At 51.6% G+C, this 24,591-nt stretch overlaps 1 protein-coding gene across 1 annotated transcript in view; it reads right to left on the reverse strand.

Annotated features, from left to right (window-relative positions):
- Positions 1–24,591, reverse strand: part of GRIK5 (glutamate ionotropic receptor kainate type subunit 5) — a 51,610-nt gene that overhangs the window by 22,270 nt on the left and 4,749 nt on the right. Inside the window, 7 exon segments of the mRNA XM_023744864.1 lie at positions 10,863–11,066; positions 19,531–19,638; positions 19,757–19,861; positions 20,234–20,386; positions 21,891–22,052; positions 22,149–22,202; positions 23,867–24,045. Of these exon segments, the coding sequence (XP_023600632.1) occupies positions 10,863–11,066; positions 19,531–19,638; positions 19,757–19,861; positions 20,234–20,386; positions 21,891–22,052; positions 22,149–22,202; positions 23,867–24,045 (965 nt within the window).

Here is a 24,591-nt window from a genome sequence, read left to right on the forward strand (position 1 = left end):
GAAAAACCAAGGCTGCTCTGGCTCCCACCAATTCCTGGCCTCTGCTGCTCCCTAACCGCCCCCTCCCACCTCCCCACCCGCCCAGCTACTTTCTGGCCTCTGCACCTGTGAGCATGCCACTCCCGCACCCACTCAGCCCTGCAGAACTGGCCCACCCACCCCTCAGGGCTCCCTCTAGCCTTCCTTCCTCTGTTGTGCCTTCCATGCCTCCCCACAGACACCCCTTCATCTCAGCACTTAGCTCAGTTGGGAAAATATCTGTTAGTGTCTCTGCCTCTGCAACTGAACCTTCAAAGGCAGGGCCAGCTGGACTCCTGTCTCCTCTGCTGAAAGCCCAGGAATGTCACACTTCCTGAGGGAGCGGCCTCCCAGAGGCTCCGAGACAGAAGAAACCTCTCCTTCCTGGGCCTGAGGAACCTCACACAGGTCCAGAGGCTCACACTGACAGCATCTACCCCAGGCCCAGAGCAACCTTTAAGCATGCCATTTTACAGATGAAGAAACCGAGGCCCGGCTGGTGTGGCTCAGTGGTTGAGCGTTGACCTATGAATCGAGAGGTCCCAGTTCAATTCCTGGTCAGGGTACGTGCCCCATGTGGGGCATGCAGGAGGCAGGAGGCAGCCAATCAATGATTCTCTCTCATCATTGATGTTTCTATCTTTCTCTCCCTCTCCCTTCCTCTCTAAAACCAATAATATATATATATATATATATATATATATATATATATATATATTTTTTTTTTTTTTAAAGAAACCAAGGCATGATGAAGGTAAGGACCCTGCTCTAGTTGATCCCAGAATTCAGAACCACTCATGCTCTGAGGGGGCTTCACCTGTCGGCTGCTCCAGCCCCTCCTTCCACCCTCAGGGCATGTGGGGAGCCCAGAAATGAGAGCTGAATGATGAGAGGAGAGAGTGAATCCTGACAAGGTGCTCCTCAGCCAGCCCCGAGGCCCAGCGCCCTCCAGCCCCTACCTCAGCAGCCTTATCCCCCACCTCTGTAGATAAAATGTTTGTGTCCCCTCAAAACTCATGTTGAAATCAATGTGATGGTATTTGGGAGGGGGCCTTTGGGAGGTGATTAGGGCATGAAGTGTAGCCTTCACGAATGAGATTAGTGTCCTTACAAAAGAGGCTCCAGAGGGATCCCTTACCCCTTCTGCCAGGTGAGGACACAGCCGCCTATGAGCCCTCACCAGACACCAAATCTGCCAGCACCTTGATCTTGCACTTCCCAGTCTCTAGAACTGTGACAAATAAATGTCCACAAGCCACCTAATTTATGGTATTTTGCTACAGCAGCGTAAATGGACTGAGATACCCACCATCTCACCCCACCTTCCCATGTTCATTCATTTATTCAGTTACCTGCTCGACATGTACTTGTGGAACACCCACCACTGGCTACTCACAGTTCTAGCTTTAGGAATACAGCAATGAATATATATATATATATATACTAATATGCAAAGTGTCCCCTTGGGAGTTCGACCTACCTGGAGTTCAATCACTCGCTATGACGTGCGCTGACCACCAGGGGACAGCACGGAACAAAGAAAGGCCCCACCGGGACTTGGCAGCCGGGGAAGGGAGGCCCGGGCTGGCAGTCAGTAGGGACCTACCCATGCACGAATTTCATGCACTGGGCCTCTAGTATTAACATATAACATCAAGTAGCGACAAAGGCTATAAAGAAAAATAAAGCAGGGCAGCACGATTCAGACTGCCATCCACCCCACTGCAGGGAGGTCTTGGTACCAACAGGAAGGAAGTGCGGGAGCCAGGTGTGAGAAGACCTGGGGAGAAAGTTCTGGGCTATGGGGCAGCAGGCACAGACCCTGAGGTGGGAAGCAACTTGCAGTGCTGGGTGTTTGGGGCAGAATGGGAGGCATGAAACATGCAACACAGTAGGACCAGGGCCAGGCAGGGTCTTGCAGGCCATGGTAAGGGGACTGGATTCTACTCCAAGGGTAACAGGACATCCCATCGGAGCATGATATGATCTGGCTCCATGAGAATAGACACAGGGGCAAGAATGGAAGTGTGTGTGTGTGGGGGGGGGGGGGGGGGGGGGGCGGTTGGGAGTGAATTACAATGGACATGGAGATGCTGGGGGTGGGGGCTTTAGTGGTAGCAGGGAGAGGTGGTCAGATATAGATTTCCTTTCTGAAGCGGGGGAGAGATTATTTTTTAAAGTATTTTTAATTGATTTTAGAGAGGGAGGACGGAGGAGGGGGAGAGAGAGAGACAGAGAAATGTAACATTGATTGGCTGCCTCCTAAAAGCCCCTACTAGGGATCGAGCCCAAAACCTGGGCATGTGCCCTGACCCAGAATCAAACCGGAGACCTCTCGGTGCATGGGACCATGCTCAATCAACTGAGCCACACAGACCAGGGCCAGACAGATTCTTAAATGTTCCAAGTTCCTTTCAGGCTCCGCTCGTCTTTAGGACCCTCTTTCCACATCCTCCTCTTCCCCCTTCATTTCCCAGCAGACACCTATTTCTTAGAGGAGACTTCCTCCCCAAGGGGGCCCGACAGTAGATTAGTCCTTACAGTGAAATCAGGAAGAATTCAAATGATGAGCCACCCGTAGAATGACAGGGTTGCTGTCTAACTGCCTAAAAGCCAACCAAGCCACTTGTGATGTCCCCCGCCCCCCAAACCCGCCCTCTACACCAGCTCTGGGCAAACTGAGCTTCTGCTTTGCCGGGGCTCCCTGCCAGCCTCTGCCAAGAGGGGGCACTAGAGGGAGGCTGCAGGCTGGAGGAGGGAAAAGAAATCTGCTCCTTCCTGCCTACTCTCGGGTCCCCATCATCCTTTCTGCACCCGCAGCAGTGGTTCTTCCCAGGCAGCAGAGGAATCCAGTTTGCAGCTTCCTAACACTTGCAGAACCAGCCTGAGCTGGGGACGCCAGAGCTGGTTGTCAAGTGCAACACCACCCCCCACCCTTCAGAACTAGGGATAGAGCCACTCCCTGCCTTGCTTCCTCCATGACACTAGACAGCAAGGGTGAGGCCAAGTCCAGCTCACCTGCCTGGTTTTGTAAATAAAATTTTATTGGAACACAGCCATGCCCATTTGTTTACATATTGTCTATGACTGCTTTTCCTATAACAGAATAGTTGAGTAGTTGTGACAATATGGCCCAAAAGCCAAAAATATTTACTATCTGGCCCTTTAGAGACAAAGTTTGCTGCCCCCAAGGCCCCCTTTTCTCTGAGTCTCCAGTAAGCTGACAACAGCCCGCCTAGGCCAGTGGCCAGCAAACTACGGCTCGAGAGCCACATGCGGCTCTTTGGTCCCTTGAGTGTGGCTCTCCCACAAAATACCGACTTCTGCGCATGGGCCACAAAGTTTCAATCGCACTGTACGTGCGCGCCCGCACGTGGTATTTTGTGGAAGAGCCACACTCAAGGGGCCAAAGAGCCGCATGTGGCTCGTGAGCCGCAGTTTGCCGACCACTGGCCTAGACTCTCTGTTGCTTTTCCTATCCTGGCCCTTCCTTGTTTCACTGTCCGGGCTTTAATAAAGGTAGTACTCTCAAAAGAAAGAAAAGGTTTGCTGATCCCTACCTTGGGGTTCAACTTTATCCTCCCAGCTACTTAGTGAATGACTTGATTCTTAGTAAGTAATTCTCTTCATTCCAATATCTGGCATGGCTTGTCCCCTGGCAGGATCCTGAGTGATGCAAAAATGATGACACCCAGGTCCCATGAGTGCTCAGGCCACATGGCCACTCACTGCCCAAGGGCAGCTGTTTGGTCTCTAGGAGGGCCCAGTTAGGAGAAGAGAGCATGATTTGTTCCAAACCCTAGCCGTGTAAGCTGTGAGTCACCTCTTGGTGGCTGCATTCCTGCCAGCACATCCCTGGATCTGCTAGGTCAGCAGTCCACGTGGCAGACCGGCTTGCACAGAGCCGGCTCCTGGCCTCCCTCACAATGAAAAGCCAAACGGGTTGTTTAGTAGATGGACTGAAGTAGCACACTCAACTCAGACTGCCCAAATCGAAAACGCACACCAAACGCCGCCAGTACCAGCCTCCGAGCTCTGCATTCCAGCTCGGTTTGGGCCCCTTGTCTGAGTTTCTAAGTTTTAATCTTTCCAACTTCTTCTCTTTTTTAAAATATATTTTTATTGATTTCAGAGAGGAAGGGAGAGGGAGAGAGAGATAGAAACATCAATGATGAGAGAGAATCACTGATTGGCTGCCTCCTGCAACGCCCCACACGGGGGATTGAGCCCACAACCCGGGCATGTGCCCTGACGGGGAATTGAACTGGGACCCTTCAGTCTGCAGGCTGATGCTCTATCCAAGCCAAACCAGCTAGGGCTCTTTCCAACTTCTTCCCCTGTGCCCTCAACCCTCAGCTTTCTTAGAGCTGCTATTTCCACGATTCCTTTGTATTTTTCCCTTTTACTCTTCAGCCAGCTGGTTAACAACTTTCCACCTGTTAACAATTCTTACATAGAATTCTCTCCGTTAAAGTAGCTGGTGCTTTTCATCTCTAGATGGAGCCTGACCGTAGGCTGTCAGCAGTGGGTTAGGTTTACTCCACCCCCTTCCTAAGTGCTACTTCCTGCTCAATGGAGTGGGCCAGCCGACACTGTGTGGACTGTTGAGATCAAGTTCTCAGAGGCCTATGTGAAGACAGGAAGCAGGAGAGTTGAAGTTGCCCTGAGGCAAGACTGAAGGCATGGGTGTGCGCCTGCTTCCGGTGGTCCTGGGAAAGCCACACAGAGAAAAAGCGTCTGCCAAGTCAGTAGCTCACACCAGCTGCCAAGGGCTGTGTTGACCTGCTACAGCAAAGACACTTCATTTGGGGCAACAACTGCAACTGGAGTCACCACCTGATTACATTTATACTAACCCACAGTCATTCTTCAAGACCCTCTGCCTTCTGCACAGACCAAACAGACCAGATGAACAGGGATGAGATGACTACCCCGCTTCTTTCCAGCCATTAATGAAATGGCGGCACTAATCACTGCAATTCCCCCCAAAGGATATAGAATTGCTCTTGGATTACTATCCTGGGAAAGATGGGAGTCCTAGGGGCTTCCACTTGGCTCTCGCTACCATAATGGCCCTGACTCCACAGGTCAGCTCTGCCAGCAACCACATGCATCTATCCCAATTATACAACCAAGACCTGGAAAACACAGGGTGGGTCCACGGGCCTGGCAGGCCCATTCTGAGTTGAACTTGGGCTCACACTCCATTTATCACCTGACCACATAAGCCTCGCCATGGTCCCCCAGTCAAAGCAGGAAAAGCCAGAAAGATCTGCCATCTGTAAAAATGGCAGGGGGTTGTCTAAATATCTAAAAGCCAATCAAAACCCTCAGTGCTGAGAAGGAGTCTGTTTAGAAACCGGTGTGGTCTTTCCAGGGAGCAGTTCAACAATATATAACCAAAGCTATATAAAGAGTCTTCCTCTTTCACGCACTCATTCTAGTCAGAGAATCAAACAAAGCTTTTGTGCATAAAGATGTTTGTTTACAGTTGCTTATAACAGGAAAACAACAACAACAAAATACCTGGAAACAACTAGATGTAAAAAAAAATGTTTCACTAATTATAGTATATCCACACAGGAATTAATAGGCAGCCACGTAACATCCTATTTAGGAGGAAACAATAAGATACCATTTTTAGCCTTTCAGATTGGCAAAGCTTTTTAAAAAGATTGATAATACCCATTGTTGGCAAGGGTGCAGGGATTTTGACATTCTTGTGCACTTTTGGTGGAAATATAAATTGGTGGAACCTTTTCGAACAGCCATTTGGCAGTATAAACTAAAAAACATTCATAGCCTTTGACCCAGTGCTTCCACTGCTTGGAATTCTTCCCGCAGGAACACACCCACAAATCTACAGGCCCAGCTAATGGTGGCATTGCCTATACTAGCGAAACCTGGAAACCACCCAAGTAGCCATCAACAGGGGGTGAGTTAAATAATGCACGCTCAGCGCACAATGAAATCCGTATTTCTCCACTTGAATTTCAAATAGGCATCTCAAAGGATCCATGTCCAGAGATAACTTATTTCACCGACCCCACCAAACTGCTCCTCTCACACCCTCCCATGGTGGAAACCAGCCTCGCCATCCACATAGCTGCTTCGGCCAAACCCTGCGGTCAGCCTCCATTCCTCTCTCCCCACTGGGTAGGCCTGACACGGTTACCACTTTAGCACGCACCAGCATCTTCACTCTTCCAAATGCTCCAATGGCCTTCTAAATGCACCATCCTGTTTCTACTCTTGCCCCATTATAGTTATTTTTCAAGAGAGTAGCGAAAGTGATGATTTTTAAATGATTTAAAAATTAAATCAAGGTTGCACATCCATACAATGGAAGATTATTCAGCCCTGAAAAGGAATGCAGCACAGACAGATGCTTCAATGTGAATGAACCTCAACTACATTACGCTGAAAGAAGCCAGACACAAAAGGCCACATATTGGATGATTCCATTGATATGAAAGATATGAAATAGGTAAATCCAGGGAGACAGAGCAGATTGGTGGTTGCCAAGAGCTTGGAAAAGGGGAAATGGGGTCCACTTAATAGGCATGGGGTTTTCCTTTGGAAGCGGAGAAAACGTTTTGGAACTAGACAGAGGTGATGGTTGTACAACACTGAATGTACTGCCACTGAACTGTATACTTTAAGATGGTTATTTTGTTACATGAATTTCATCCCAATAAGAAAAAGAAAAATTTTTTAAATTAGATCACAGCACATTCTTTGCTTAAAACCTTCCAATTGCTTCGCAACACAATAAAATAACGTCCAAACTCCTTACCCACAGGCCCTCATGATCGGGGCTCTACTCTGGGACTTTGCATTCTCCCTCACCCACTCCCCACCAACCTCTGTGAGGGAGGTAATATCACCCCCTGTTTTAGAGGGGAGATTGAGCTCAGAGAGATGAACTGGTTTGCCAGGGATCACGTGCAACCTGAGGCTGGCTCTGCCTGGCTCCTAACCAGCTCACAGCTGTCGGCCGTGTGCTGTGTGGCCACCCAGATTCTCCTTCAGGATGGAGCACTCGTTGGCCAGCCGCAGAGTGCTGGTGGCCGACCACTCTCAGCTCTGGAGTGAAAGAACCCCCTCACCCAAGGTCCTGACCCTCCCTGATGACAGTCCCCTGCAATGATGTATAGGTGGGAGTATAAAGGCTTTCCCCCTTACCTCAGGGGATGCCTTCGACGGCCATCCCAGCTCCAGAGCCGTCCGAGGGACAGCTGAAGCCTATTTATAACTGCATCATAGCTCAGTTCCTTCCTCTGCTCAAGCCTGCTCCTTCACTCCCTCACAGGGCTGGTTTCCCAGGGCACCCCAATATACCTCCTGCCTACTAGGCTCCACCTTAAAGTCATTTCCTGGGACCCCAGCCTAAGACATCTGCTCTGCCTCGAGGGCCCGGCTGGAGGGCCCAGACTTTATCCTACAGGCCCTGGGGCGCTACCGCTAAAGCATGCAAGTGACAGGTTAGATTTGCATTGTGGAAAGATTCCACTGGAGGGCAAACTGGAATAGGGGGGCGGGAGGGGGCGCGCTGTAGGCCAGTGAGGAGGATGTGAGAGGGACTGGGCCTGAATGCAGTGATGGCAAGGAGGCCGATTCCGGCAATGGCCACTGGGTGGAATAAATGGACCGTAATTCTAGACTGGCTGGTGAGTCCTGCGCCTGGCCGGGGGTGACTCAGGGGATGCCGGTGCACCGGGCTGTCTTCCATCTGGAAGTCACTCATCAGCTCTGGGACAGCCTGTTGGGGTGCCAGCCCTGGCTCTACCTGACACTAGCCGTGTGGCCTGGACATGATACCTTGGTGTCTCACTCTGTCCATTAGAGAAAACTGGGCTAATACCAGGCCCTCCTTATGGAGTGGCCATGAAGAGTCAAAGAGTTAACACATGTTCAAAAAGCTTGGCCAAGGGCCTGGCTGGTGTGCTCGCTGCAGGCTTCCCGAGTACCTGCTGGGTGTCTGTAAAGGGCACATGCCTTGGATCAGAACCACCTGGGTGCCCTGTGTATGTGTGTGTGTGTGTGGTGTGGGTGGAGGGGCGAGTCCTTTCACTGCTGCGTCCCAGAGCTCACACTGGTAGGAGGGCAGTGATCCTCTGGGCCATGAGGGATTGTTAGGAGGAGGTAACACTTTAAAAGCTCCTGGCAAGTGGTATGAAGTCAACAAATGCAGCTGCTGCTGCTGTGAGGTTGGTGAGAGCATCTGCGCAAAGCTCAGCGCACTCGGCCATCCCACGGCAGACAGCTGAGCCTGGGCAAGACCAAACCCCGCCTGTCTTTTGCGCTGCCAGCCTGCTCCTCCTCCAGTGTTCTCTCCCTAAATGTCATTGCCATCGCCCAGCTGCCCGAGCCAGAAACGGGAGGAATGCCCACGTCTTCTCGCCTATATCCCCCAGCCTGCACTCGAGCCTCCCCTGGTCTCCATCTCTGCGGCCCCCTCCCCGCTGGTCATCCTGCCCCCCTCCTGCTGCCCCCCACCCCACTGATTCTGTTTTCTCACTTAAGCCAGTTCAAACCCTGGGGGGCACATCCTGTGGACCTCCTTCTGAGAACCAAACTCTTTAACCCACTCAGAAAGAGCCAGGCCAGGCCTGGCCACTATATCCCCAGGGTATAGTTCAAGGCCTGGTATACAGTAGACACTCAATAAATGCTAGGTGGCTGGAGAATGGACAAATGCATGAATATATGTATGTGCTGGCTGTGCCAATAGAAATAACATTAACAATAATATGAATAGGGCACCTGTACACAGTACCCACCACCTGCCAGTCCTGTTCTAAGGCCCTACCTGGATTAACTCGTTTCATGTGAATGACAGCCCTGTGTGCTAACACCTGTGGTTTTCCCAATTTTAGTTGAAGAAATGATGTTACAGGGAGGTTAAGTAACTTACCCAAGGTCACACAGCTACTATGCAGCAACGCCAAAATTCAAATGGGACTAAAGACCACAACTGCAGCAACTGATCTGTGCTATGCTCTCCCAGGTACCATCGCACCAAATTCTCCCACAATGCTGTGGGGCAGGCCAACGCACAGCTGGTTAAGACTCTGCCCAAGGTCATGCAGCTGTCAACAGGACTATCCCACTATTTCTTTGTTGAAGAATGAACTGGTGTCCAGTTTAGTGACTTCAGTTGGGGGGCAACTGCCCTGGAGTCTACTTATTTCTGGGGGCCTTGACTGACCTGTGGAAGTGGAGGTCATGCGGAAACTGGACAGTGGGGTGGATGCTAGGCACCAGCTGTTGCACTCCTCGCCTCCTGTCTCCTCAGGTTCTGGCTGCAGGGCCTTTAAACCACCTGGGGCAGAAGCTTTCAACCTGGCAGCCTATGGAACTGTGCCTCGGGCCTGCCTGTGGGGTGGGGTTGGAGAGACCCAGGACCCCGGGGATACCCCACCTCCGCCTCCACCAGAGCAGCTCTGCTTTGTCCAGGGTTCTGAGGGCGCTTTCAATTGGAAAAAAGGTTCTGCAGTCAAAACAACTTTTGAAATCTGTGTCCTATGGGATAAATGTCCTTGTCAAGCAAAGTGGCCTTCTCAAGTCTACCCTGGTGACATTCAGGGGCTTTGATGCAGTGAATTCTGGGATGGAAAAGGCAGGAGAGTGAGAATCTCCAGTGCCCTTAGCCAAGTCCAATGTCAAGGCTGCCCTGACCGTTCACGGCCATAGGTCCTTGCTCTGCACACCTGCCTGGGTGTGCCCCAAGTTGGGGCCTGTTTGTCTCCCATGGCACAGTCCTGCCTCTGGGCATTTGCCCACAGCTTCTAGTGCCTGGAATAAAAAGAGGAACTATGTACGGGCACTCCTCTCTGACAAGCAATGTGTGCGGTGCTGTCCATTTCCTGTAGCTCTCACTGCAAACCTGTCAGATATCATTATCCCCATCCCAGGGAGGAGAAATTGAGGTTCAGAGAAATGACACACTGAACACTCAAACCCAGGTTGGCCTAACTCCAAAATATTCTTTCCAGTGCACCCTCACCTATGACCTCTAGGGCCCTGCCTCTCCCTCCTACCTTCATCCAAATCCTGCCCACACTCAGGACCCGCTGGCACTTCCAGTGCGCCCCACTCTCTTATCCCCCACCTTTGCAAATGCCATTTCCTAAGCTCCGAAAACAATGCCCTCCTCCCTTACCCCCTTCATCTTTCTGACTCCACACCCTTTGAGTATCCACTTGGGTGTCACCTCTTCCAGGAAGCCTTCCTTGGATGCCTGGCTAGGTAAGAATCCTCCTCTAAGACTGAACTTCCCCCATCATAGCCCCAAGGGTTCTGTCTTGCGGTCATTTGCTTTTCTGCATTCTAAGGAGACACTAAACTCTTGGGGGCAGGATCAAGGTCCACTGTGCTCACCTGTGCTGCCAGCATGGTACAAAGACATAGTAGGTGCTCAACAAACACTGATGGAGCGGACTTGATGTCTGCAATGTGCCAGACCTCCTAGCAGGTGCTGAGCATAGCGTATAAGTGAGGCACAGTCCCTGCTCTCCTGGCCCAAGCCCTGCCTTTCTCTCAACCTACTTGTGCTCTGCCTGCTTCCCACTCCACATCCCTTTCATTCGCTCAAACCTTTGAGCACCAGCTAAGCCCTGGTGGCACAGGGGAGCATTTGGCAAATGTCTGGGACATAGGAGGTGACCCACTAGCCAGGCACAGGTGCACGGTATACCATGGGTGTAAGGAGCCTCCAGGGACTCATTCCTCTTCTGCTATGTGCCAGGCTGGTTCTGAGACTCCCCTCGCTGCCCCCTGCCACCTGCCGTTGCCCCACAGGCTGTGACCCCTTCCCTAGCCCTGGCCCAGAGCAGCCATACCCGGTTGATGAGCTCGCCGACCATGCCCGTCCAGGAGCCGTTGGGCTCGGGTGCCCCGTACAGCCCGTCCTCCACCAGCCGCAGGCGGTAGCGGAAGCGCAGCAGCTCAGCCAGCTCCCGCAGCATGTCCACGCAGAAGCCCTCAAAGCGCTCATTTCCCGACAGGCCCTGGAAGTTGGGCCGGCGCATGACGTATGGGTTTTCCTGGAGAGGCAAGGGAGAAGGGGGGTCAGAGTCCGGCGTCTGGGGGCTGGGTCAGGATCCTGGAGCTCAGGCTGGGCAGCTAGATCCAGAATCCACTGAGTGGGAAAAAGGCCTGAAAGCCAGGAGCAAAAACACATGGACCCTACCAGCCCCCAGATCACAGGTGCTATTTTAATCTCCACCAGACAACCTGGCGTTCATTTGTCTCAATCTCAAATGCCTATGAGGGAGGCAGGCAACCTAAGAGTGAATCAGACTGGATGGAGGTCATGCTGAGCTGGAACAAGGTCTTTCAAATTTCTGACTATGACCCACAGTGAGATTCCTTTTACTTTGTAACCCAAACCACACACATATATGCGCATGTACTCACATGCCATAACGAGACTTGGTTCCACAAAACAGGCTTGTGCGGATGGCAATACACCCTGGTATGTTCCGCTCTGCTCCACATTTATTTTCCCCACAACCTGTAGTGAGCCACTGAAAACTGACTTCATGAGCCAGCAATGGACCGAGTAGGGTCCCCACCAGGATTCAGCTCCAGCCCAATGCCACCAGGAGGGAGATGGGCGTGAGATGTCAGATGGCCCATGTTGAGAGAATTTGGAAACCCAAGTGGTTCTGTAAGATCTCCTAATTATACAGGTTAGTCACAATTCAAATTCTATTAACATTTTTTAAATGCTGTGCAGGCTAAACAAACACCTGACAGTTTGCAATCTCTGGCTTAGAGCTGGTTCTTATGATGATGCTTATTTCTGAGGGATTTGAGCAAATTTTACTGACTCCCATCATGCCAAGTAAGTGCGAAAGCTGAGAGAATACTCCAAGTGCTGGTGGGACGAGGCCTCCGAAGATGCCCGCAACAAAAGGGACACTTACCTTGACATAGTCATTTTCTAAGTGGCTGTTTGTGTGGTATCTCTGTGGACTTAGGAACAAAAGGAGTCAGAGCTTGGAAAAGAGCCAGGAGAGCTCTGGCAATAACAGTCAAGACAGTGAGCATGTGCTGAGCGCCTGCGGAATACAGCCCCTGTGCTGCCTGTGTTCTCAGGATTCTTTCCCTTTGATTCCTCAGTGACCTTTCATGGGAGGGGTTATTACACTTATTTCACACATGGGGAAACTGAGGCTCACAGAGGCTCACAATGTCACCTCTGTTATTCAACACATCATTACTGAGCTCTCAGGCAGACGTGGCTGCAATATTTTGCAGTTCTTCCCAGAGGTGGAGCCGATTTCCCCACCCCTTGGCTCTGAGCTGGCCTCAAGATTAGCTTTGGCCAACAAAATGCGTGCAAGTGATGCTGTGTGAATTCCAGAGCTGGGGCCTTCAGAGCAGCCTTCTGGGACCACTGTGTAAGGAAGCCCAGGCCCGTCTGCTGAAGGATGAGTGAACCGAGGCGCTGGCCAGCAGCCAGCACCCACAGCCTCTCGACCTCCCAGCCCAGCCTAACCACTGTGGGCACAGCAGGCAAGGGAGGGCGGCAGAACTGCTCTGTCAACCACAGAATTGTGAGAAATAATGATTATTATAGTTGCGAGCCTCTGGGTCTTGAGGTGGTTACACAGGTAGGTACAGTGAGGCCAGATCCTGTTATAAGCTCTGGATTCCAGGACTCCACAAAGCCCTTCAGCTGAGGGGCGACGACATGCAGGGAAGTTAGTGCTTTTTTCCTCTCGACCAAGCTGCCTTTTCAAATCCAAAACTGTGGAACTGGGGGTAGGAATGTGAGATGCTACTAATAATAGCGGCGCAGCTAGTGTTTCCTGTGGGCTCGCTGTGACAGCTATTCTGTCAGCGTGGGAGGTCGGTATTATTACCTCTGCTTTAGAGATGAGGACACCGAGGTCCCGAGAAGTGAAGGAGTACGCGGCTGAGATGGACAGTCAGTCTGACTCCGAAGCTCTGCTCTGAAGCCCTGTGCTAGACTGAACTCAAGTGGAAGAACCCGAGAGCAACATGGGAGACCCCAGACATAGAGCTGGGGACCCAGGTCAGATATCAAAGCTGGAGAATAAAAAATCAAGAGTTATCTAGATAAGCACCCACTGTTAGCTGGAAGGCTCTACTATAACCCTCTTGACATGCAAAGGAGGAAACAAGCTCAGGGAGGTCAAGTGTCTTGCCCAAGGCCACACAGCGGAAGCAGGACAGTGGGAAGGGGAGACTGGGAAGATCTGGGATTCAAAACCCAGTTGCTGTGGGGTCCAATCCCCTTGTTCTTCCAGCAGGCCAAGCTGATCTCAGATTCAAGATTGAGGCACTTGGGTTGTGGATTTGAGGCCTCAGGACCAGGGTCTGGGGTTATAGGGCCAGAAAGAGGGCCTGTGCCTGTGAACAGAACTCAGGATCAGAAAACAATGCTGTAGGACTCAACCTAGAGCCCCAGACTGTCAGAACCGAGGCTCTTAAAGGAGCCTCTAATCCGAGGTTTTCAGGCTTCTTCAGGGACCTTCTGTGGAAGCACTGCAGACAGACAGTGGGCTGTTGCTAAGTCTGGGTTAAGAATTCATCCTACAAATGTCTGTGCACCTGTACACAAAAATGCAGGTCCTGGAGTCATGGCAGCATTGCTTGTAGTGGGAACAAAGACTGGAGCAACCTAATTTGGGACAGGTTTAAAAGACTATTGACGTCATCAAAGTATCCCAGGCAACTACTAAAATAACAAGTTCTCTCAGATCTATTAAGAGGAGAAAAACAAGCTACAGAATGTGTACAATATGCTACTCTTTGTGAAGGAAAGAGTGGGGATGTGCTTGTATATGCAGACCTTTTGGAAGGATGTGGACTATGGGGAACTGAAGAGAAAAGGAGACTGATTTTTTACTCCTTATCCCCTCTTTGAATTCCATTTAATTTAGGTTTATATTACCGTCTGTTCCTCCCCCAGTTTAGAAGTTTGAATAGTAACTAGTAAAATATTTAAATTTTTTGAAGTATGACATTTAAATATAGGTGGAAATGCAAAGGGTCAAGAACCAAAGCAATTCTAAAGAACATGAAAGCCGGAGGACTAATCCATCAGATATTAATACTTAACTTAAAGATATGGTATTAAGACAACGTGGCATGACAGCAAAGCTGGTCAAATGGATAGAGAACAGAATGTGGGAAACCCACACATGAGTGGATACTCAGTTATGACAAAGGTAAGACTGTGGTGAAGGGGTAAAGAATGACCATTTTGCCCTAGTTGGTTTGGCTCAGTGTATAGAACATCGGCCTGTGGAATGAAGGGTCCCAGGTTCGATTCCAGTCAAGGACACATGCCTGGTTGTGGGCTCGATCCCCAGTAGGGGTGGTGCAGGAGGCAGCCGATCAATGATTCTCTATCATCATTGATGTTTCTATCTCCCTCTCCCTCTCCCTTCCTCTCTAAAATCAATAAAAATATATTTTAAAAAAAAGAATGACCATTTTAATAAATGGTGCTGTTCAACCAAGTATATTCATATGGAAAAAAATGTATTCTGATCTCCTACCTCACATGATACATAAAAATCAATTCCAGGTAGATTGTAGATACAAATATAAAAGGAAAATTTGTTAATTTTAGAAAACAAATAGACTTTATGACCTTGGTCCAGAGAATTATTAAATTCAAAAAGAATTAACCATAAAGAAAAAAAAACACGATAAAGTGAACTTTAGTAAAATTAAAAATATTTTCATTGCCCTGGCCAGTGTGGCTCAGTGGGTTGGGTATCATCCCATGCACCAGGAGGTTGCCAATTCGATTCCCGGTCAGGGCACATGCCTGGGTTGTGGCTCGATTCTGGGTGGGAAGCACACAGGAGGCAGCCGATCGATGTTGTTTCTCTCTCTCTCTCCCTCTCTCTAAAAATCAATAAACTATTTTTTTAAAGATAAAATTTCATCAAAATATATCATTGGGGGGCCTGGCCAGTATGACTCAGGTTATGGTGTTGTCTCATACACTGAAAGGTTGTGGGTTCGATCCTTGATCGGTATGTACATGGGAGGCAACCGATCAAGGTTTCTCTCTCACATGGAGGTTTCTCTCTCTCCCCCTCTCCTTTCCTCTCTCTCTAAAATCAACTTAAAAAACATATTCTCAGGTGAGGATTGAAAAATATATCATGGAGGGGGTGGGGGGGAACATACAAGTGAGAGGGCAAAGCAAGCCACAAAGTGAGAGAAGACATCTGTAATACATATTTCTACAAAGGACAGTATCCTTTATTGAAGGAATATATAAATAACTCACAAATCAATAAAAAGGTCATATATCCCAATTTTTAAAAAATAGTAAAAGACTTGAGCAGAGACTTCCCAAAAGATTTCCAAATAGCTAACAAACAGAAAAAGGTGGTCAGCCTCCCTGATCATTAGGGAAATGCAGGTGAAAACCAGAGTGTAATTAAGTCCTGTATATGCTCATCACTGGGGAAAATGAGGAGTAACTGAAATGCTCATTCTCACACTACTGGTGCAAGTGCAAAGAGGCACTGCCACTATGGACAACACTTCGGCAGTATCTCCTAAAGCTGAGAAGACCCAGCAATTCCACTCCTGGGTGAACACTGGATGGAAACGCTGTGTTCACCAGAAGGCATGTAGTAGATGTTCATAGCAGGACTTTTCATAATAGAAAAACACTAGAAACAACTCCTAAGTAAACTGTGTTACGTTCATAGAACAGAACATGTAACGATGAAACTAAACTACTCCCAACATGGATGAATCTCACAAACACATCAACAGAGGAAGCCAGACAAAAGAGGGAACATAGGGTATGAAGCTATTTACATGAAGTTCAAAGGTGGAAAAGCTAATCTGTGGTGATGGAAGTTGAGATGGTAGTTACTTTGGAGGGTCAGAGACCAGAAGGGACATGAGGAGGGCTCGGGTGGGAAGGCTGGTTCCACAGGTGTATTCAGTTTTTGGAAATTTAGCGAGCAGTACATTTAGGATTTGTGCACGTTTCTGTGTGCATGTTACACTTCCATAAAAATCTCTTAAAACTAAGAACAAAAAAAATTAAGTAGGGTGAGTTCTAGAACATTCCTCGAAAGCTGCATGCCTTCCGTGAACCCAGGACCCAAATCCATATCCAGGACTTCCTGGAGTGCTGTTTAAACAACCCTGATCTAGTCCAGCCCCTTCACTCTATGAACATTTCAATTCCCCCACTTTAAAGGAGTGAACTGAGGATGGAGAGAAGACACCCACCGGGTTTTGTAGCATGCGAATGGTAGAGCCAGGCCTAGAACACAGTCCTCTGGGCTCAGAAAAGAGCAAAAATTGAGGCAAATCAAGGCAGTGTAGTGCAATGGAGAGGTATGTGGGCTCTGCCACCTTCTAGCTGGGTGACTGGGGCGGTCACTTAACCCTCATCTGAAAATCAGGGGCCATAAGGGTACCCAACTCAGACCTGCCATGAAGATTAAGTGCTCAAAGACATCAGCCAAGATGACTGATGTTTTTATCAAGGATGCCAGATCACAAGAGAAAAGGGGAAAGAACTCGTGTGTGCTTACCACGATCATGCTGGGCGCCACCAAGGGTGCCTTCTGATCTCATGCAATCCCCCCACAACCCTTCAAAATGAGATTAATAGACCCATTTTACAAATGAAAGTATGGACAACCTGAGTGGTAGGCAGTGAAGACAGGAATGCCTGACCCAGAGGCACCAAAGAGCAGGATTCGACATCACAGCTGCTTGATGAAGGGAATCATGGGGACCAAGTGAGGGCTCTCCAGGAGCAGGGCCTGAGGAAAGGCCCCTGCACAGCCTCACCTCCTGGGGCCTCCTCTTACACCCTCACCTTCCTGTGGGCCTCTCTCAACTTGGCACCAGCCAGCCCTCTCTCAGCTCCAGACTTGTGAGCCCCACCCCAGGGACACTCCCACCCTGTTGAGAAACTTCTCCTGTTCCCTCCCTTGGCCCAGCCCTTGGGCATCACAGGCACCACACCCTATCTTCACTGCTTCTCAACATCCCACATCAGATCCCCCTCCCTGCCGATAGCCCAGCCCAGCTCAGGCCTTGTACTCCCCCACCTGGAGCACCTCCCTCTCCTTCAGCCTCCCTTATGCACCCAGGAGCTATTCTGACATTCCAATCTGGCCCCGCCCCTTTCACTCAACACCTTCAAGGTACAGGGTAAGTATAAATGAGTCCTTCAGAGACCCTCCCACCTCTGTTGCAGCACTCACCACCCCTCCATGCTTACTAGGTGCCAGGCACCACTCTAGGCCCTGGGGACAGAGCCGGGTGTAAGACAAGTCCTGACTACATCTTGCCCATGCGTCCACACTGACTCAAGTCTGAATCCCCAAGTATCTGACAAAGGCCCTTGTCCAGAAACACAAGTCAGAAAATGTTAGTGAATCAGCAGGCACATCTGGCTGCGCACACGGAGCCAGCTACCTCCACGTCCAATCTGACAAACGCTTCCTGAGGCCCCTGCTTCTGTGGCTCCTGCTGCCCAGATGCCCACCCCTGCCTCCTCTGTGCACCCAACTCCTATGCAGCTTCTAAAGCCCAGTCTAATGCCACCTCCTCTGTGAAGCCTTCCTCGGGCCTTCCACAGCTGAGTCAGTCCCTCCTTTCTGTTGACAATGACTGTGTCGATGCCTGTCTCCTCCATTGAACTGGGATCCCCTCCCCTCAAAAGTAAGGAAACCATGAGGCCACGTGTGACTCATTCCTATACCTCCAGAACTTGTGTAAAGCCTGACACACAGCAGCTTCAGAAAATATTTGTGGAATGAATGAATCCATCAAGAGAATGAGTATCAGGAAGAGAACACTGGCTTATGGGCCTTGGGGAGAAGAGATAAGTATGAGAAGAAGCTTGAAGTCCCTAGGTCAGGGCTGGGGAACGTCTGGCCCTAGGGACTCACAAGGCCTGCGAAATCATTTGGTCTGGTCCTGTCAGGCATTAGGGGAGAGTTAATGAAATGTTTGACCAAGTGTAGCAGGCTAATTTTTAAATTGATCATTTGTATGGCCCTTAAATGATGTTATAAATATCCAAATGGCCCTGGGCAGAAAAAAGGTTCCTCACCCCTGCCCTAGGATCATGGCTCTGCTCTCTTGACACCCCCTCCCTGAAGGACCCTGCTCCCCACCAAGGACCCTATCTCTTCAGGCCCCAGGAAGACCCTGGAACTGGCAACACTCCCACAAGCACAGAGGTCTGACTTCTGCCAGCCAGCCTGCCTGGCCCACAGGGCTCTCAGTGAGGCTGTTACGAAGTGTCTGGTTTCCTGTCTGCAGGCCATCTGTCCCTCCCCAGCAGGATCACTGGCCCTTCTCCAGAGGGACTCGAAATCCACTTTTAGATCAGAAGTTCCCTAGGGACTGAGGGAATGGCCCGTTGACACTGCTTTAGGGGGCCTCTGACATCCTGTGGAGCCTGTGGTAATGCTTTCAACCTCAGCATCCATAGCACTAGCCAGCTCAGCTCACAGAGGCACTGAGGGTCCCCCAAGACGTGGATGCCAGTGGGCCACGGACTTGGCTGCTGCAAAGAGCATGGCTGCGGCATGCCCAGCCTCTAAGCCCAGCTGCTCCGGACAGCTTCCTGCTCACCAGATCCTGTGTGTCACCCCTCCCTGACCTCCTAGAGGCCACTGTGCCCGGCGGGTGGCAGGGCTGCAGGGGAGAGGGCATGGCCTCGAAGACTAACACTCAGCTCCAGCAGGGACTTGCTGTGGGACCTGTTTCCTTACCTTCAAAAGAAGGAAAATAAGACAAACCTTATGGAGTAGCTGAGAGGTTTAAAGAGTGACACCTGGAAAGGGCCTAGCACAGTGCCCGTGCAGAACAGTGCTCAGTGAATATTCCTGACCACAAGGCCTGGCTCTGGTCTGGCAAATGCAGGAGCAGCACCAGTGGGCTGCAGGACAATGAGGGGACGAGAGGACTGGAGATTCAGAGCACAGGCTCTGGGGCCTCAGACACTCACTTCCATCCTGACTACGCCACTTACTTGCTGTGAGACCCTAGGCAAGTCGCTTCACCTTTCTGAGCCTCGGTTTCCACATCTTCAAGATGGACATTAAATAAGTTAACATGTGTGTCAATACACTTGGCAAGTGTGACAAAATGGCCACTCCTGACCGTGACTGACGGGGCCTTCCATGGGCCAGACACTGTGCGGTGCCCTGCCTGCGTGGCCGCGTGGAATGCTCATGGCGCTCTCCTGTGAGCCAGGCCTTCCTCTCCGCTGTGCAACGAACAGCAGGCTGGCAGAGCCTGGGCTGGGCCGGCTGTGAGGGCAGAGTCTGTGCCTCCCCTGCCCTGGCAGCGATTAGGATGGTAACACCGTGGCCCAGTCCGGGGTTGTTGGGTGCATGAGTCACAGCCCCATTGCGCTGTGCGCTTTGCCAGCTGAGACATCCCTCCTCCTGACCAGGACTGGGCTGGGCACCGCTCAGGAAAGGCCCCTTCGTTTATTGCCGCCCCACAAGGGCTACTCACCAAAATGGTCGTGACCACCAGCGTCTTGTTGGTCAGCGTCTGCGACAGGTTGATGTCCAGGGTGGTGGCGTTCATGGCCAGGGTCCGGTTAGAGTACCACACCCCGATCTGGGGAGGAGAGGGGTATGGTACTCTAACCGATGGGGTCCCACCCCGTCCTCCCTCCTTTCCACCTCCACCCCACCCCACCCAGTCAGGGTTCTGGCTTCACCCTGGGCCTGCTCACCTCACGGTGGCCCTGCCGGGACTTCTCTAGGATGCGCAGGGTGTAGTTGGTCCTTTGACCTTTGCTGTTGAATTCGACCCGCCCGGTCAGCCCGTCATACTCTACCTAGCAGGGTGGGAGGTGGCCAGAGGGAGGGGTGGCAGGAGCCCAGAGAGATGGGTGGGAGAGGCCCAGAGGGAAAGAGACAGAGGTGGAGGGGACAAGAGAGAGGGATAGGGACCAGGAAGGACCACAATTAAACAAGCAAGACCACACACCAGCAAACGCGGGGTGATGGAACAAAGACACAGGACGCAGCAGTACCGGCGGGCAGAGGAAAGCCAGGAAAGGAGGGACAGAGGGAAGAGCAAGGAAGAGGCGCAGAGGGAGCAAGAGGCGTTGGAGGTGGGGGAGAGGGCAAAGGGCCAAAAGGTGGACACAGTGAGTCCCCCACTGGAGGCAGGCTGATTGCCCTCAACCCTCCCACTCCCAGCTCACCATGCGCAGGTAGTTCATGAGGCTGGTCCCGTGGGGCCAAATGTTGGCCGACGTACAGGCCAGTGGCTTCACACCGATCTCCTGGCTGCGGTTCAGCTCCCGGACGGCACTCACCACCACATGCACGGCATCAAACATCAGGGCAGCCGACAGCTGAGTGGGGGCAGAGGTAGGGCAGGACAGGGAAGAGGCAGCTTAGCCAGGGGAGTCCCCGAGCCCCCTGGTGCTACCCCCAGCCCTCAGACAACTCTCTGGTGTCTTTCTCGGGGAATGCATGTGACAGGGAAAGGTGTGCATGCTGCCAAGCCTCTATGGCAGCATCTCTTCCTGAATGCGTGTGACCATGTGTCTGTTCAGGGGAGGGCATGTCTGAGTGTGCCTGGACAGCCAGTTGTGTCACCCCCAAAGGGGGTGTTCATGGGCCTGAGGTGAGGGTGTGCCTGGGAATCTGCATGTCTGTGCGGCTGATGCAGGCTGTAGACAATGGCCACAGCCCCTCTCTCAGTGTGCCTAGGAATGTTTATGTGGGTGGGGCTGGGCAAATGTTCCTATTTGTTTATACACAGGGCAGGGCGGGGTGTCTAGAAGGCAGGAGCATATAATGGCTATGAGCCTGGGCCTGGGAGACAGGCATGTCTGAGCTGAAGGCCCAGTTCTGCTATTCCCTGTAGTGGGCCAAGTCCCCACTACCCTCTGAACCTCAGTTTCCTCCCCTGTATAGTGGGGATAATTGCCATCTCTGCCTCTGAGTACTAGGGTGGGGATCAAGCAAGGTAATGCAGCAAAGAACTCCAAACAGCGCCTGGCACATGGTGCGGGCTCCATACAAGCTGCCACTGAGCTGTGATTGATGGCACAGGGCGTCTGTGAGTGTGTCTGCGAGAGTACGTCTTAGCTGGGTGGATGTGCAGGTGTGAATCTCATGCTATGCAGGTAGGCGCAGGGGTGCGAATGAATGTGCCTCTGTCTATGTCCATGTGTGCACATCCGACTGCATGGCTCGGTATCCGTGAGTTTCTGTGCATGTAGGACTGTCTCAGTATCTTGGTATATGACTAGATGTCTGTGAGCAAACACACATAAATATGCATCTTTTGTATGTTTGCATTTATTCAGCATATATTATCAGAAACCTACTCTGAGCCAGGCTGTCTTAGGTGCTGGTATATAATGGTGAACAGAGAGAAAGCCCTGCCCTCAAGGAACTTAAAATCATGTATGTGTATCGATATCTAAGCAAAATATAGAGCAAGCCACATGGTAATTAGATAAGCAAAGACAGGTGCTATGGAGGAAAATACAGCAGGGAAGGGGGCTATATCGTGGGGAGTTTCCCATATTTTAAATGGGACCAAGGAAGGTCTCACAACTAAGGGGACATTTGAGCAATGACTTGGTGATGAGGAAGCGATGCACAGGCCCTGAGGTGCGCATGTGCTGGGGCGGCAGAGGCACCTGGAGACCAGTGTGGCTGCTGCACCATGGGAGGTGGAGAGGAGGACAGGTCAGACTTATCTCAGAGTGAGGCTGCATGGCAGGTATTCGGGAAGTGAGTGGGAGCACCAGAGGCTCTGAGCACCAACTGGCAGAGATGTGAAGGGGCCCAGAGTATCTGTGTGCAGAGTGTCTGTGTGCGGGGGCGAGGGGGCGTGCTCACCGCAGGGCCCGGGTAGGTGCTGGCTTCGCAGTTCTCTCTCCAGGACATGTTGAGGCTGCGCACAAACTCGGGGTAGAAGGGGTGCGAGGTGTTGAACATGGAGAAGCCCAGGATGTTGGAGGAGTCCTCCACGATCCCGTCCAGGTGCAGGATGGGGAAGTCCTGGGACGAGAAGAAGGGTGAGGCCCGGGGCCAGGCACCACTGGTGCAGATATCATGGGAGGGGATGGGGTCACAGGGGCTGCTGGGGGTACGCACCATGGTGGTGAGGATGTACTTGTAAAATGCTGAGATCATGCCTAGCTCTGAGGCCTGGAGAACACCGGCAGGAAAAGAGGCGACCAGAGAAGCAGAAATGGGGAGAAACCGAGAGGGAAAGAGATATTTAGAGACAAGCCTGGAGAGAAGGCACCCCGTGGGAAATACAGTAAGAAACACCCAGAGATAGAGAGAGGCAGGAAGAAGACACATGTGGGCAGGGGGAGACCTTGATCCCTCGAGTCCAACCCTGCTGACTGGTAGCCCAGGTGGGATGTAGGCGCCTTGAATGCCAGCGCCCCTCTTTAGGTCACTTAAAAGGCTGCCCTCTGGAGACAGGCACAGGGACACCTCAGAAACAGGGCAGGTGGGAGGACAACCTTAACCTTAATGCCCAGGCTGCCCACGCCAGGTTTGGGCTGCTCACTTGTAAGGCTCAGCCTGGTCCCAGGTCAGATAAACTACCCCTGCCACCTTTAAAAGCCCTTTGCAGCAAAGGCAGCCAATATGGCTCTAAGAGTCATGTTTTGAGCCCCTTTTCTCACAGCCCCTGAGGAGAACAAAGCTAGAAGACCAGGCCAGGAATGCCCAATCCTGCCCGCAATGGACATTAGAACTTTAACCAGCACCAGCTTGCATTGCCTGAGTGTCAAGAGCTGTGATCATGTGGGTTATAGCCCATTTCACGACAGGGATGGACAGGCTCGAGAGGAAAGTGACCACAGGTCCCTGAGCTCACACGGGGAGGGCCAGGTCTCCGGCCCAGGCCTGCTACCTGAGCATAATCTTTCCTACAAGCCACCCTGCCTCCAGAGCCTATGAGTGCTGTCCACACCTCTTCCTATAAGCTATGATCAGCAGTGACATATGGTTTTAATTTTTTAAAAACTGGAGAAAGCCCTAGCCAGTTTGGCTCAGTGGATAGAGCGTCGACCTGAGGACTGAAGGGTCCCAGGTTCGATTCCGGTCAAGGGCACATGCCCGGGTTGTGGGCTCGATTCCCAGTGGGGGGCGTGCAGGAGGCAGCTGATCAATGGTTCTCTCTCATCATTGATGTCTCTAACTCTTTCTCCCTCTTCCTTCCTCTCTGAAATCAATAAAAATATATTTTAAAAAATAAAAACTGGGGGAAAATAAATAATACAGGTTAGATTATGAGGAAAAATTAAGAGCAGGGAAGCAACGAATGATGAATGAATGTGGGTCACTGGTGGACAGCATGTGGCGGGCCAGCATCTGACACGGCCTCTCCTGGGTGGCCTTGAGGCAGACCGTTCCCCGCAGGAACCCCAGCTTCGTCATCCACAAATGATCATCACACGTGCCCACAGGGTGGGTGAGAGCCAAACTAAAGAATACGTGCAAAGTGCCTCAATATACAGCAGAACACGCACTTCGTAAGGATACTAGGAAGCTCCCCGTAGTCTGGGCCAGGCAGGGTCCCATGAACTTTCCCTACCACTCACTCATTATCCCTCACTACAACCCACTGAGGCAGCAGCTGTTCACAGGGAGGGGAGGCAACTGTCCAGAGTCCAACGAGGGCTGCAACTGGGGAACAGCCGAGCCGAGGGACAATCTTCCTGATTATCTCTGCACACAGGAAGCAGGTCTCCATACCCCATGTGACGACCGAGGCCTATGGGCACTAGGCTATGTGCTCTGTCCCCCATGTTTCTGTGTCTGACCCCGTAGGGAAGCAGAGACAGGGGACCCACCTTACGGAGGATGAGGTGGGAGATGGAGGCATTGGCGTCGATGATAATGGTGGACACCTTGTCATCACGGATCTCCTTGAGCAGCGGCGTGGGGTCCCGGCTGTCATCCAGCATCCTCACTGACAGCGTCTCCTTGGAGATGAGGAAGCCTCGAACCAGCTCCTCCAACCGCAACAGGCCTGGGGGTGGGTTCAGTCCTGGATTAGAGCCCCTCCATGTGCCTGACATGGGGCGAACACTCCCTCCTCCTCACCACCATGGGGGAACTGGGGAGGGGATGAGGGTGCACTCAGGAGATGGGCAGCTGTCTGTCCAGAGTGCAGCTGGCTGTCTTGAGGTACTGGACCCAGGGTCCCCCCAAATTAAAACCCCAACCTGCACTTCCTCCCGACCTCCAGAGGCCTTCCTCCTGCCACCTTCTGCCCCCACTGGTATGTGTGACAGGCATCTCCCACTTCACACATGCAAAGCCACATTCTGCTCTTCTTGCCCAAACCAGCATGTCTCCCAAGTCGGTGAACAACTCCAGCTTGCCAGTCTCTCAGGCCAAAAACCCTAGACAGCAGCCTGGCCTCCTCTCTCTCTCACACCCACACCCAATCTACCTAAGCTCTACCTTCAAAACACATTAGACCCATCGACTGCATACCCCACCATCACTGCCCTGACCCAAGCCAGTGTCATCTCTTGCCTGTTACACAGCCAAACTTGCCCCCAGAGTCTGT

Source organism: Myotis lucifugus, unplaced genomic scaffold (assembly GCF_000147115.1).
Source record: "Myotis lucifugus unplaced genomic scaffold, Myoluc2.0 scaffold_493, whole genome shotgun sequence".
Taxonomy (NCBI): Eukaryota; Metazoa; Chordata; class Mammalia; order Chiroptera; family Vespertilionidae; genus Myotis; species Myotis lucifugus.